The sequence below is a fragment of the Mixophyes fleayi genome, chromosome 2 (genome assembly GCF_038048845.1).
Source record: "Mixophyes fleayi isolate aMixFle1 chromosome 2, aMixFle1.hap1, whole genome shotgun sequence".
NCBI lineage: Eukaryota > Metazoa > Chordata > Amphibia > Anura > Limnodynastidae > Mixophyes > Mixophyes fleayi.
In genome coordinates this window covers 59172684-59186942 of record NC_134403.1, presented here as the reverse complement: position 1 = coordinate 59186942, position 14259 = coordinate 59172684, and the positions used below count along the sequence as shown (strand labels likewise).

Below are 14259 nucleotides of genomic sequence, written 5' to 3'. Positions count from 1 at the left end.
ATCTCCACCACCTCTGTGATGGCAGAGTATTTTGGCATACAGAGAAGAGGAGGGTACAGTGCACATGACAAACGGTTATTCTTAATCTCATTACAATGTGTACACGCTGCAGCTCCATCTTTACTACTTCTATGGACTCTCCCCCAGCTGATACGGCGGTAATCGTTAATACGATTACCACTATTCCGACATCCACTTCACCTACAAAAAACCGTGAAAGTTTTAAAAAGCGATGTTAATATTTATAGACTTACCTTTAAAGCGACTCTGCACATCACCGATGGACCAAAATGCTGACCGCAAGTGATTTCGATTGAAGAGGTGTCCGGCACTACTGTTTACTGTCATCACTACTTGTATTCATCTGAATTTAAAGTGGCGGGTTATATCGGGTTAAGTGTTTAAACACTTAACCTGCGGGGACCCGACATTGCCACTTTAAATTCAGATGAATACAAGTCGCGATGACAGTAAACAGTAGTACCGGACACCTCTTCAATCGAAATCAGCATTCGGGTACCTTCTAGGTATGCTGTGTGTCTGTACTTTATTAAGTTGCATAATTTGCACTTTTTTCTCTTGAGATCTTTGTGGTTATATTTGCTACAGTTGAACATGACATGCTGTTGATGAACATTTCTTCAGCAATTCTACCTCTTCAATTCATACAACATTATTTAGACTATACATTAAATATATATATATATATATATATATATATATATATATATATATATATATATATTTATGCCCAAACGCCTAAGTTTGCATTTGTCTACATTGAATCCTATCTGCCGCTTATATGGCCAAACTCCCAGATTGTTAATATGCTGATGCATTCAAAAATGTTGAGCAATAACCTTTTTTTATTTACTTTTATTTTAAAAAAAGTAATAACTATACAATACAGGATTTCAGATTATATAAATAAAGTCCAAGTGTATAGTAGGTGTACTACACATGAGCGTTTGGACTGTGTCCTCAGCAGACCCTGTACTTTGTTCAAGCAGCTGAGTAATCCTTCATTGTAAGAATGCTGGTGACTTATTATGCTGAAACAGCTTTTCTGAGTGTTCACATCCATTTAAACAAATGTTATTCTGCATTTGGAAGTGGATGTCTGTAAATGAATACATGGAGCGCATTGTGGGTGGGGAGGGGCTATGTTCATCAATGGGATCCTTCAAGATTTTGGATGTGTGTCTGTATTTTTCTTACTTAAAAATGCATTCATCTATTGCACAGCATAGTAATATAAAATCATGCACAACAATAACCAACATATTATATTATACATCCCAAATGGTCAGCATATTATACTCATCAGTACCCACCAGTTGAACACCTACTAATCCACAATACACCAGCAGTGTCCAACCTATACCAGCAGATTCTACCAGCAGTGCCAGACATACCCAGATGTGACCAATATAGACCTACAAAGGGACACAACATATACTATCATTGTCCAACACATTACGTTGACCTGCATATGCTAGTAGTGCCCAGGATATAGAGTAATATTCAGCTGTGGGTATTATATAATACCAAGCAAATGCCTTTATAACCCCTGGCAAACCATTTCACTAAGTTGTACTTTGGCTAGAGCCAGACGTTCATGTTCACAGACCCCAAACACCACCTCACTTGTGCTTCCAGCAATTATCAAAATATGTCTGTGCTGCAGTATAATCACAGGGTTATATAACGTGGCACTTGGGAGATTTAAAGGTCCAGAACAATAATTGCAATCCAGCACTTAACATGGTGAATAAATACAAGTGTCTTGCTATTCATAAGGAAACGTCCCAATCTGCTAAGATCCAGCCATCATCCTGAGTAACAATAAGCTCTGTAAGATTATTGTGGGGTCACAATGGTTTCTGCTACTCCAGCCAACAGATATGTGTTCTCATAAGATAGATAATAAGGGGATATTACATTTTACACATTAGCTTCAGTGTGTCCCCTCTCTATACTTAAAGTTATAAGTATACTTAAAGTTAAGTTATACTTAACTCGTTCTAAAACTATAAACCTGGAATTTTTTCCATATTCCTTTACAGAATCGGAAAAGGGTTCAGTCAATAAAGAATTCTAGTAGGTTCTTTAATGCATGCCTGGAACTATTCACATATTTGGCCAGGTTTTTAGACAATACAGGTTGAGGGACATCATCCTATGAAATATAGCAACACCTCTAAACTGTTGTACTCAATGGACCTGGCAGTTAATGAGACAGACAGTCTCTACACAGGGAAGTCTTTAAAGTGCTCACGTAGGACGTATAAACAGAAGAGACACCAATTTCTAAGACAAATAGTGATGAAATGTTCAGTATTGACTATAAATACTGGTCTGTGTTGAAATTTTTTACAACTTAGTCTTTATTTTGTTCGATAGATTTGTTTTTTCAGTGTCAGAGGTCCTTAATCTCCTGTGTCAGCAGCATTGTAAATCTTAGAGATAATGAGGAGAACTATGCAAGCTGCACAAATACTCTACATTTGTAGCCTTCAGTACTAAGTGCTGGGTCTGCATGGGCTTCTGTGACCGGCCATCCGTTGCACAATACTGGAGGTCAGAGAGTGTAGTCTACTTATTGTACACACCGCTTAGCTGTGCGCCTGTCCTAGAAGTGATGTTCTGTCCACGATTCCTCTGAGGTCCCATAGATCCCGTCTCATCCCTTGAATTATAATGGATGCACATTGCACCTTCCATTTGCACACTCTCATGATTAAGATAAGACATAAATGCAGGTAACCTGAGCAGCATTTTAGTGGAAAATTAGAAACTTTACCATGAATGAAGGCGGTAGTCCTAAAGTAGTAGCAGGTTAGACTTTGATGTCATTACCCAGTGCCTTTTCCAAAGTGTCCACCAACCCACAAAGCTTTGCTTTTACAGGGGTGTTTCCAAAGACTGTGATATGTATACAAGTATGTGCCCGTAGGATTCGGGCTTCATAATTGGCCCTTAATGTGTTTACCACAAATCAATAAATTACATCTGTCAGTGGTGGAAAACCCTTTAACCTTTGTGTATGTAATGATTTAGCTGACGATCATGGATATATTTAACACTTTTTTTTTCTTTTTCATATATTGCACCTGGCTTAACTACAGGGGGGAAATGTATTACACTGCAAGCTTCCGGCAGGTTTGAAAAATGGCCCTGAAGTGTCTGCCAAACCCACTAAATTCATTCACAAATGTTATTGGTATTTGGAAATAGTGGTCATTTCATCATAAGGGTTTGTTGCCTATGGACACCTGGGAGTAAATATATCATGCTGCAAATTTCCAGTGGGTTTGAAAAGTGGAGATGTTGCCTATAGCAACCAATCAGATTCTAGCTATCATTTTGTAGAATGTACTAAATAAATGATAACTAGATTCTGATTGGTTGCTATAGGCAACATCTCCACTTTTCAAACCCACCGTAAATTCACAACTTGCTATATTTACCCCCAGGTGTCCATAGGTAACAAACCCTTATGATAAAATGACCACTATTTCCAAATACCAATAACATTTGTGAATGATTTTAATGTGTTTGGCAGACACTTCTGGGCCACAGCTCAGTGACACTGTACACATGACACAAGACAAATTCAGTACTTTTATTTGCTGATGTAATAAACACTTGTCATGAGAATTAATTAAATATTTATATTCCAGAGATACTGGTAGGGTAAACAGCTGATTAAATTGGCCCTGGTGTGTTTGTGTTTGGTTGCCTGTGTGCCGTGGTAGAGAAATTTGATTGCAAGGCGCACTTGGGAATAGACTGGGCTTGAATAAAAATGAAACAGTGCCATAGAATATATTGGTGTATATAACACATATATCTTTAATAGGTTTCCCAAAACTGAAGAGAAAGTGCAGATTGATGATGGGAGAAATGAAACAGAGGAGTCAGCAACATGGAACAAGTAAGTGTTATATGACTGACAGTACAGAGAGTGTACAGGCTGTGTATTAGGACTTGTGGGTGAATAGCACGCTCCCATTTGCTACATATAGGGGGAAAGTTTCATTAAGGATGGATTGTTTAATACACATTGCATAGAAGAATACATATTTCAAAGAACTCTGGGTGAAGCCCTTTCCAAATGCTTTTCTTTATAAGTTGCAAAATAGATATCATGTTTTGCTCTGGTGCGTGCAGGCTGCTTCTGTCATCTGTAAAGTACCCAATGTTTTAGGGATTAGTTGGGGCCATGTAAAATAAAAGGTTGGCCTATGTCATAGTAGAATGAGGCCCAGCTCTATAAATATGATTTTCTAACCATAACAAGTAAAGGGGGTCTCCAAAACCCCTGCCCCCAACCTAGTGATTGATTGGATTTAGGCTGTCTCAGGTGAAGTCGTAATTAGTTCCAGTCCGCTATTTAAACCCTGGGAGTCCCTTAGGTTTACCCTGAGAAAGCAGAGCTGTATGAGGGAGAGGTTTATCCTGCCTTGTTATGTCTGTGGAGGAAGAAATGTTGTGAATAGAATCCCTCATACCCTTGTGGAATCCGGGCTAATTACTGTCACCCTTCTGAGCTGCAGAAGGCAAGAGTCCAGGGCCTGGTACCCTCACAGTAGTACTTGTTTAGTAAAGGGATGGCTTAGTGTTTCTATGCAGGTCTCCTGCCTTATACTGTATTGTGCATTATGTACCACTATTATATGCTGTGAAATATAGGACAATATCATGTATAAGAGAGCAAGGAGAGCATGGTAAATTGGTAATGCAGACCTACACACCCATCAAGCCTGTTACTTGGAGCAGAATGGTGTACAGTGTCTGCTCATAAGTAAGAGCAAGTTCAAGATCAGTGACCACTATGAGGGGTTAGAAAGGTAAATAATGTAAAAGTAAGAGTCACAAATTCTGCACTAAATATCCAAGGTAGATAGTTCCCATTGGGGAAGTAATTTATACTAAGCAGATAAGATCTATTACTGTAACTCTATAAAAGGGCAAAGCAGGAAACCATCCAACTTATAACCAGTCTGTGAAAACAGTTGCTACATGCAGTAGGACATGTGGTTGTTACAAGATGTCCTTTCATATTACAACACACTGAATTTAGTCTTGGTGGTCCTTTCATTAGGGCCGGACTGGGGCTAAAAAGCAGCGCTGCTAAGGAAACTGGCTCACATTGATTTACATGCCCTAATTAATACAATTTTGGCCAGTTCCGTCTGTTTATTGGTGCCACCGCAAAACATAATCTGAAACTATGACAAGCGGGGCTGGGAGGCTGACTGAGGCCGAGGAGATTGTCAGCCTAGGCCACATACACTGCCAGACACTTCCGCCTTACTGCTAAGTGCCAGATTGCCAGTCTGTGTCTGCCTGTAACAGTGGAAGAACTATGGTAACAATACTGATTGTGTTTAGCTCAGGGATGTCGTAGTGCTGGTCATTGAATATTAGTGTGTAGTATTTGTGGAATGGGAATAGATCATTTTGGCTTCAGTGTATTTAATATCCAAGCGGTGCACAAATGGTTTGCATCCTTTTCCAATATATACTTGCATCACATTCCAGAGATTTCCTTCTGTAGTGTCACACATCACTTCAGCAGCTGTGTTGGGTAAGGATTTTTGGACGCCCACCAAGAACCAGTTTGCAATAAGAATGTGGGTCATTTATTCATGACATGCTAAGGATATATTGTAGAACGATAGGTCCATGGTAAACATAAAGTATGAAATAAGAGCATCATTATATAACAATCACTGTAACAACCAGTGTACAAATGTGTCATCTGGCATAATACAGTCCTCTGTCTATCCAACAACATTTATAACCTTACAGTAATGTAAAGTAATACACTGGCTTTGAAACAACCGCAGTGATGGTGTGCCAGCGGGTGTAGTATCATGTCATTTTGTACACTATTTGCATTATGTTTTTACTATGCATCAATTTAGTTCCCATTTTATTTTCCTCACATATCAATTTTCAATGACTTACATTTACCATGATAGACTAAGGGAACTGATATCTACATTAATTTATTACCAGATCAATTTACACATTTATGCAACAGGCAACTTACCTTATGTGTAACTTTTTATTTCAGTGGATGGTCAAAGTATGCTGGTGCTTGTTGCTTGGTAGCCATGCTTCATTCATAGTTCTACTTAAGGATAATATTTGAAGATATATAATATTCATCATCATCATCAACATTTATTTATATAGCGCCAGCAAATTCCGTAGCGCTTTACAATTGGGAACAAACATTAATAAGACAATACTGAGTAATACATACAGACAGAGAGGTAAGAGAACCCTGCTCCCAAGCTTACCATCTATAAGATCTATAATATTCCACAATCTCCCTCTTAACCCCCCTAGGTTGCCCTATTACCACTCTTTACATAGTTCACAAAAGACAACAATCCTTTCACCATCATTGCTGTGTGGCTGAACATACAGCCCACTAAGTACTTTTTACCTATGCAACGTGTAGCACATTGTTCCATAAATTGTAAGCTTGAGAGCAGGGCCCTCTTACCTCTCTGTCTGTATGTATTACCCAGTATTGTTTTATCACTGTGTTTGTTCCTAATTGTAAAGAGCTACAGAATTTGCTATATAAATAAATGACGATGATGATGGTATATACGAATATAAGAAAATGAGGAATGGTACTCTTGGAAAAAAATGCAGATGTGATTTCTTCTAGCATTATATATCAATGTTTTAGTTTCCCCTGAAACCTTTTCCCAGACGTCTTGCAAGTAAACGACACAATAATAAATACTCAGTATGGGTGTGGATGAACACACATAATACCACATTATCGGGTATGAGTCATAAAATCACTGGCAGCATTATAGAGTGTGAGTCATAAAACATCTGACAATAAAGGAATCCCTCTAGTAGGACACAATCTAGCACGCACAGAGATGCATAGTGAGTGCAAAGGCATTTGTTTAAATAGTGATTTAAAAGTTGGAAAAGTTAAGAGTTTCAAAATTGTTGTATATCTATTGACGAATGTGCAATATAGCTGTGTGATTCTAATGACTATGGACTCCTTTGACACCAACTTTACAGCTATATTAAAATCAATAGATATATTTTCTTTTTAAATATTATTTTTATATTTTTTATATATGTAAAAACCAGATGAATTATTATTTTATATGTAACAAAATATAATGATTGGCTGCCATGCTTCACAGGTGGGATAGTGTTGAGGTCATAATGTTGAAAAGACTCTTCCTGCACTTGGTTTGTGAATCTCCCATGTGCATTCTGGCAAGCTCTAGGCGAGGTATCATGTGAGTTTTCTTTAGGCCTCTCTCCCATAAAGCAGAGATTTGGGTAATGTCTGGGCTAGTGTCCCATGGACAGTTTCTCCCTCTTCTGCTGTGGAAGACTGTCTGCTTCTTATTGGCCCCTATAACAAGTTCCCTTCTCACACAAACATTGGAGAACGTCCTGTCCTAGACAAATACACACTTGTGTCACAGTCTCTCCATTTCTGTATGCTATAATTTGTGCTTTGGGTAATATTAAAAGCCTTTGAAATGTTTGTATAGCCTTCCCCTGCTTATCAGTAACTCGGATTTGCTTAGATTGTTCTTTGATCCTAATGAAATTCTTATTTAGAAATGCACTAACCGACTATGGCAGACCTGGCCAATCTGTAGATCTCCAGGTGTTGTGGAACTACAAGTTCCAGCATGCCCTGCCAGTTATCAGCTGGCTATTTACTGACAAATCTTACTGGGACTTGTAATTTCACAACACCTGGAGAACCACAGGTTGGCCATGTATGGACTATGGTATCTCTCACAAACAGGTCTATTTATTGTGAAATCAAAGCAAACACTGTAATAGTGCACAGGTGGACTCCAATAATAGAAGGGTATACAATTGGCTGCGATGTGACTCTGTAACTATCCACGGAGACACATCACAAGTTTTTTTTCTTAATAAACTCTCCGAGAGAGATACAAGGAGAACATGATTGGAGATTTGTCACTGTATTGGCCGACAATGTGCGCAACAAGAGGCTACGTCCAGCGCAACCTCGCGGCCAATTCAGTTCCGCCCAATAAGACAACTTGTTGCTCCAGGGTTTATTTAGTTGTCTCTTATACTTACTTAATACTAATTAATTATGATGAAATAAAATGGGAAAACTGATAAAGGGAGTGGATACATTTTATAGCCAATGTATAAAATATGGGATATATCGTATAGATTTTTTTAATAGCTTTTGTCTTTATTTTTCAGCAAGCTGAAGAAAGTGATCTCTCCATTTGTGATGTCATTTGGCTTCAGGTAGGATGAGCAGCGGCTCTTGTTATATAGATGTAGTGATCCCTATGGCGTTATCCAAAGCAAAATTCTGTGAAGTAGATTTCAGTTGATTTCACCAAATCATTATACATTACAGTAGGGATTTCCCCACTTATATTTTCTGATGATTACTTGTTAATGGAATCTCTTTGTTTAAAGAGCAGCTCATACATCTGTTGCTGTGTTACATGAAGATCGCATAGTTGCCAGGAGATCCTGTTTGGTCTCCTACTAAACATCTGCATAAACAGTAAAAGCATGACTGCTACATTCTAGTTAGCAGAAGATGAGTTAGTAGATTTGGAGGTATATTTACTAAAGTGCGGCTGAAAATTACCAATGGGTTTGAAAACTGGAGATGTTGCCTATAGCAACCAATCAGATTCTAGTTATCATTTATTTAGTACATTCTGCAAAATGACAGCTAGAATCTGATTGGTTGCTAGGCAACATCTCCACTTTTTAAACCTGCAGTTTAGTAAATGTACCCCTTGGGATCTCATATTTCGCTCTGCCATTCTTAATATATTTATCCTCTTATTTACTAATGTCAGGCCAAGGTGCCAAGAGTGCTGGACAGGAAGTGGAAACGTCCAGTATCCTGGCACTGAGCGGTCACCTTTCTCCTAGTCACAGCTTCTCTTGTGGGAATAGCAGGTTTTATTATGGGGATATACACTGTCTTACACCGACTCTGATAAACTAGCAGAGACCTGAAAACACCAACAGTTCTATCAAATATCACAACCTTTGAAGTGTTCATTTGTCAGCAATCGTGTATCATAAAGCCTTGGGATATAAACTGTTTATTTTGAGTTAGCAGAATTTCAAAACAAAGAAAAGAATATGGCATGTGACATTTCAATCAGCCCTAAGCAAATAACAATAGCTTTAATCTTAAACTTTGTTAACTATATGTGGACTTTTGTTGGGGTTTGAATGTCAGCATATTTTATCCTACAATCCTACTTTGTATTATCTGACATCTTCAATGTAGAACATTAAATTAAAAATGTTACACTAGGGTGCTAATGCCTAATCAGTGATAATCAGATGTCCCCACTTTTGATCCCCGCATACATAAGGGGCTAGATTTACTAAGCTGCGGGTTTGAAAAAGTGGGTATGTTGCCTGTAGCAACCAATCAGATTCTAGCTTTCATTTATTTAGTACCTTCTACAAAATGACAGCTAGAATCTGATTGGTTGCTATAGGCAACATCCCCACTTTTTCAAACCTGCAGCTTAGTAAATCTAGCCCAAGGACATGTGTTTCTTATGTGCTTAGTAGGCATCCTGCAAACGTTTACCTCTTTTCCTCTCTTCATTGGGCGTATGAGTTTAGGCAACTTTAATCTTTGTGCAGCGAGATTATATAAGCAATAAGTAACAATATGTATAGTTGACATTAATCAATGTATATTTATAAAGTACTTGTAATTTTGTCATACAAATACTAAACTTGATTCTAGAAACAGACTGTTCATAATCTGAAGGAGTCTATCTGGTCCATGGTCCACACGTCTATTGGGGATCTACAGTTCTATCAGGCAGCTTAACCTCTATTGATGCCTGTCACACTCCTTTCTATTCATCCCGGTTACAAAAGGGTTAAAATGGCTTATTTTAATGAAGAGGTAAATTTAGCAAAAATAAAGTCTGGTTACATGTTTATATGATTACACAGTTGTATCTGGACAGTGAGTTCAAGGCGGACAAATACCCAGAAGTAGCGTGCTGTGATTACCTGTGCTGCTTCAGCCGCACCAAACAACATTTTGTCAGTCTGGGAAACATTTCCCGTTTACAAAACAGACTAAATGTAGGCTTAGGTGGAGCTGTGATGTCAGTGACAACATTTGAGAACAACATTTTAAAGGGCAGCAAAGTTACCATTGTTGTTTATAAACAATGTCTGATTACACTTCCTAAAATATGAACCCAGTCCAAAAGTACACTTTAATGTGCACTATATGGGGTCCATGTAGCAAGACAACATGGAGTAAAGAGTGGCACATTTCCACTCTTTCCTTCATACTTACCTTCAGACAGCTGTCTGGGGTGTGGGTGGAAGAATTGAGGGGTGCAGGAAAGGCACGCGCACATGGTTATGATTAGGGATGATTAAACTGGCCGCATTTTCATTCTTCAACCCATTTTTGATGAATCGTTTCTAAAATTAAAAAAATGTGCAAGAATTTATATGTATATTTTGCCACTTTTTATTGCAGTTTTGCAATAAAAAAAATGCAAAAATATATCGAACTGTGAATTTCAAAGACAATGGACCATATCTTGTGTCAAATTGCTCTGCCCATGCTCAGAAACTGACTATATACCAGTGAATAATGCAAATGCATCCAATGTCCGAATGCAAATGAATGACACTTCCCACTTCCGACCGCCTAAGACCATGAAGGGCAGAAGGGAAGGGGGCGAACGTACGTAGACAGTGGTGTGGGCGTAGTAAGTAAGGGCGTGGTGAGGTGGAACGCACATTCGTCTGATTCCTGTTTTTAGCTGTATCACTTGCACCAGCTCCAGATGCCGACTGATGGTGATGACTGGCTTGTATGCACGCCAGAACATGTCTTTAGAGAAAGCCTTTATCTATAGTACACGTTAAGAATATTCTGAGTTAAGTATTTCTTGTAAAAAGTATATATATTTATATATGTATATATATATATATATATGTATAATGATTGTAGTATTAATAGTTCTAAATGGACTTTATGTTACACATATGCGGCCCAGATTCATTGAGGCACGTGTACTGAGCGCAACCTGCGCTTGGTTTAAATTGCACGTATTTTTGCATTAAGGTCTCAAGATACGTGTGATGTTGAAATCAGGTGCAGGTCAGCTGTGCTCTACTACACAACACACTGCAGGATACATCCAAAACCTCTGTGGATTATAAATTTGCCAATGCACGCACAGATAATAATAAATAGCATGCATACGAGACGGTCATCAATAGAAGTCAGTAAGTAGACTAGCCCTGTAGCTGGAGCAAGAGATGTGCAGAAAAACAAGTAACCTTGCATTGCCCAGAGCTTGATTCGAGTGTGGCACACCCTTACTATACATTGACTACAGCAAAACGCCCATTCCCCTCCCTGTTCACTCCCCGAAATCGTAGGCTGAAGTAAGTGTGTTTGCGTTAAAAATGGAATGGACAGGGCTGCGTTTACTAGTGTATGGTCCTTTTCTGGACATGCTCAGACTGATTTTACGTACAATATGCTCAAAATCAGCACATACGTGACTTGATGAATCAGGCCCATGTACGTGCATGTCCTGCAATCTGTTCTGTCTGTAGTTCCACCCAGATTCAAATTGAAACATTATTGAGTTCTGCTTGTATTTTAATACAGGCGTACATGAGTGCAAGTCACAGTACATCCGATTTTTTTAAGTGCAAATTACGTTCACATTGCGTTCGAAGATGAATCGGGCCCAATGTTTGCAATTTGCTTTAAAAAAAACAGCAACACTTTTTTATTAATTAAAGATATTATTTAAATAGCGTCTTCAAAAAAAATGAAAATCAAAACATTTATTGCAAATGGCAAACATTGAATGCAAACCTTGAATGGCAAACTACTAACATGTTTAGGGCCTTCAAATTGGGGAATTTCATCTCTCATGATGATATTAATCATTACCATGTGTCCTTCCCCACCTTCCTGCTCTGAAATCCTCTGACCCCTGCGTATAAGTTCTATCTCTGTATTTCATATGGCACCGAACACTAGGGGTATATTTACTAAACTGTGGGTTTGAAAAAGTGGAGATGTTGCCTATAGCAACCAATCAGATTCTAGTTATCATTTTGTAGAATGCACTAAATAAATGATAACCAGAATCTGATTGGTTGCTATGGGCAACATCTCCACATTTTCAAAACAGCAGTTTAGTAAATCTAGCCCTAGGTCTCTGTATGTTAGTTACTAAAACTCGGTTCTTAAATGACCATGCAAAGCAAATTATGTACAAACCTGGTGCAAGCAAAGTAAAATGTGCAGATCAGCAGCATATAAAAAATATACCTAGTTGCCGTTGGCCAGGAAAATAGTCAATTTTCATTCTTACCATTCACAAAGACTAAAAGCTGCCAGTGGATGGTACACTAATAAGCCCTCGTACACCCGATGTATGAAGGACTATGTACTATGAGCTGACACTTTTCTGAGCAGCTAGCAGATGCCATAATCATGTCGTGTATCTATGTGCCTCATGCCTAGTTATGAGTTACCGTCGGCGTTGGATCCACTGCTGTGTTCTGAGTGTTCTCTTGTTACTTTTATTCCAGAGCATTTGGGATTCTCCTCATCCTTGTGGATTTTGTGTTTGTAATCGTGGATCTGTCTGTCGTGGACAAGAGCGAAGAGACAGCGACTATCATATCAGGCATTTCCTTATCTATTTCCCTCTTCTTCCTGATGGATGTGCTGCTGCGAATCTTTGTGGAGGGGTACGTGACAGAGGCCACGTAACTGTATTGTGTTATGCTGAATGCACATGCAAAGTACCGCTGCAGTGAGCTGTATGTACAGCTCTTAATCCCAGTTTATAAACCACATTAACTTGCACATTATTTAAAAATATAATATCAGTTTTCTTTAATATATTGTGCACTTTTGGATCTGGCTGTTGTGACATGAGCCCTCAGCATTCACTGCATCTGTCTGTTTTAATATACATTTTATTGCATTAATTGTGTCATATTATGATGCCATTGTGTAGAAATACTTTCACTTTCATGAATTAGCTATGTACAACTCTGTTTACATACTTTAAAAAAAACAGCCATGTGTTGTGTATACAAATCTACTATTTATTTTCAGTAATAACATAATAATATTAGCAATAATACAAAATGGAAACATTGGGAGGAGAGAGTAGAAAGCTGATAGAAAATCATTGTGAATTATTTAGCTGATGATACAGTGCACAGATACAATGACTTTTTCCATTTCCTCATGTTTCCTTATTGTATCTGGTACCCTATGCTCATATATCAGGATGTCACCTGTGCTCTGATCTCTGGTATAATCGCTTCCTATTGTCCAGTGCTGTCTTCTCTTTCTCCCCTTGGTCTTTTCAGAATAGTAATTGTTATATGCAGGCCTTCTCCTATGGCTGTGCTGAAACAAACTGGATAAATCAACCTCTTGTTTCCAATGTTTGTCTTTCAGGTTCCACAAATACTTTAGTTCTAAGTTAAACATTTTCGATGCTGCTGTTGTTGTCATCACGCTGATCGTTACCCTGATATACGCATTCACTGATTTCAGCGGAGCAACCAATATTCCAAGGTAACATACCATACAGGTCATCTGCTAAAGCCAAACCGTCCGCTGTGCTTCAATTTGCGCAAGTGTGCCAGATTTCCACCAAGGCAGTGCGTCAGTAGAACAGTGCAGAAATAAAATGTCCTTTTGTGCTGAGAGATTATTAAAATTATCTACAGGGATGGATAGGGTGCATTTTAGAGGCATTACTTCCTGCGTGGAGGGGCGCACGGACCTTTCCAAAAAAATCTTCACACGCTCAAAACTGAAGGTCTTCGAGTGTCACACTAAAATTTTAATAGGACCCATTCTGCTCCTCCAATTTGCACACTGGGGCAGAAGCAAGTTTCTAGGCGCACTTTACCAAATGTAAAATAAAACTTCCAATGCCACATATAATAACAATGGTCTTCATGTCCCCTGACTTTCATGATTGGTCTATGTTAATTTAAGGAGATAAAGTAAAAAGGTATAATTGCACAGTGCTCCTCTCTGCACACCTAAGCGTGTGCACTTTGTTTCCACTTCCCCACACACCTAAGCACATTTCCAGCTTGAGGGGGCATCTCCCGTGATCAGAGAATAGTCATGTGCCTGGATTTGTGCTAGATGACCATCCAGGCCAAATCAAGGAATTG

At 38.6% G+C, this 14259-nt stretch overlaps 1 protein-coding gene across 2 annotated transcripts in view; it reads left to right on the top strand.

The window, feature by feature from the left end:
* LOC142140998 (phosphatidylinositol 3,4,5-trisphosphate 3-phosphatase TPTE2-like) overlaps positions 1–14259 on the top strand; it is a 42646-nt gene that overhangs the window by 10764 nt on the left and 17623 nt on the right. For both annotated transcript variants that reach the window (XM_075199048.1, XM_075199049.1), the window contains exons 3-6: positions 3863–3937; positions 8257–8304; positions 12640–12801; positions 13526–13645. In XM_075199048.1, the coding sequence (XP_075055149.1) occupies positions 3863–3937; positions 8257–8304; positions 12640–12801; positions 13526–13645 (405 nt within the window). The remainder of the gene's footprint in view (positions 1–3862; positions 3938–8256; positions 8305–12639; positions 12802–13525; positions 13646–14259) is intronic.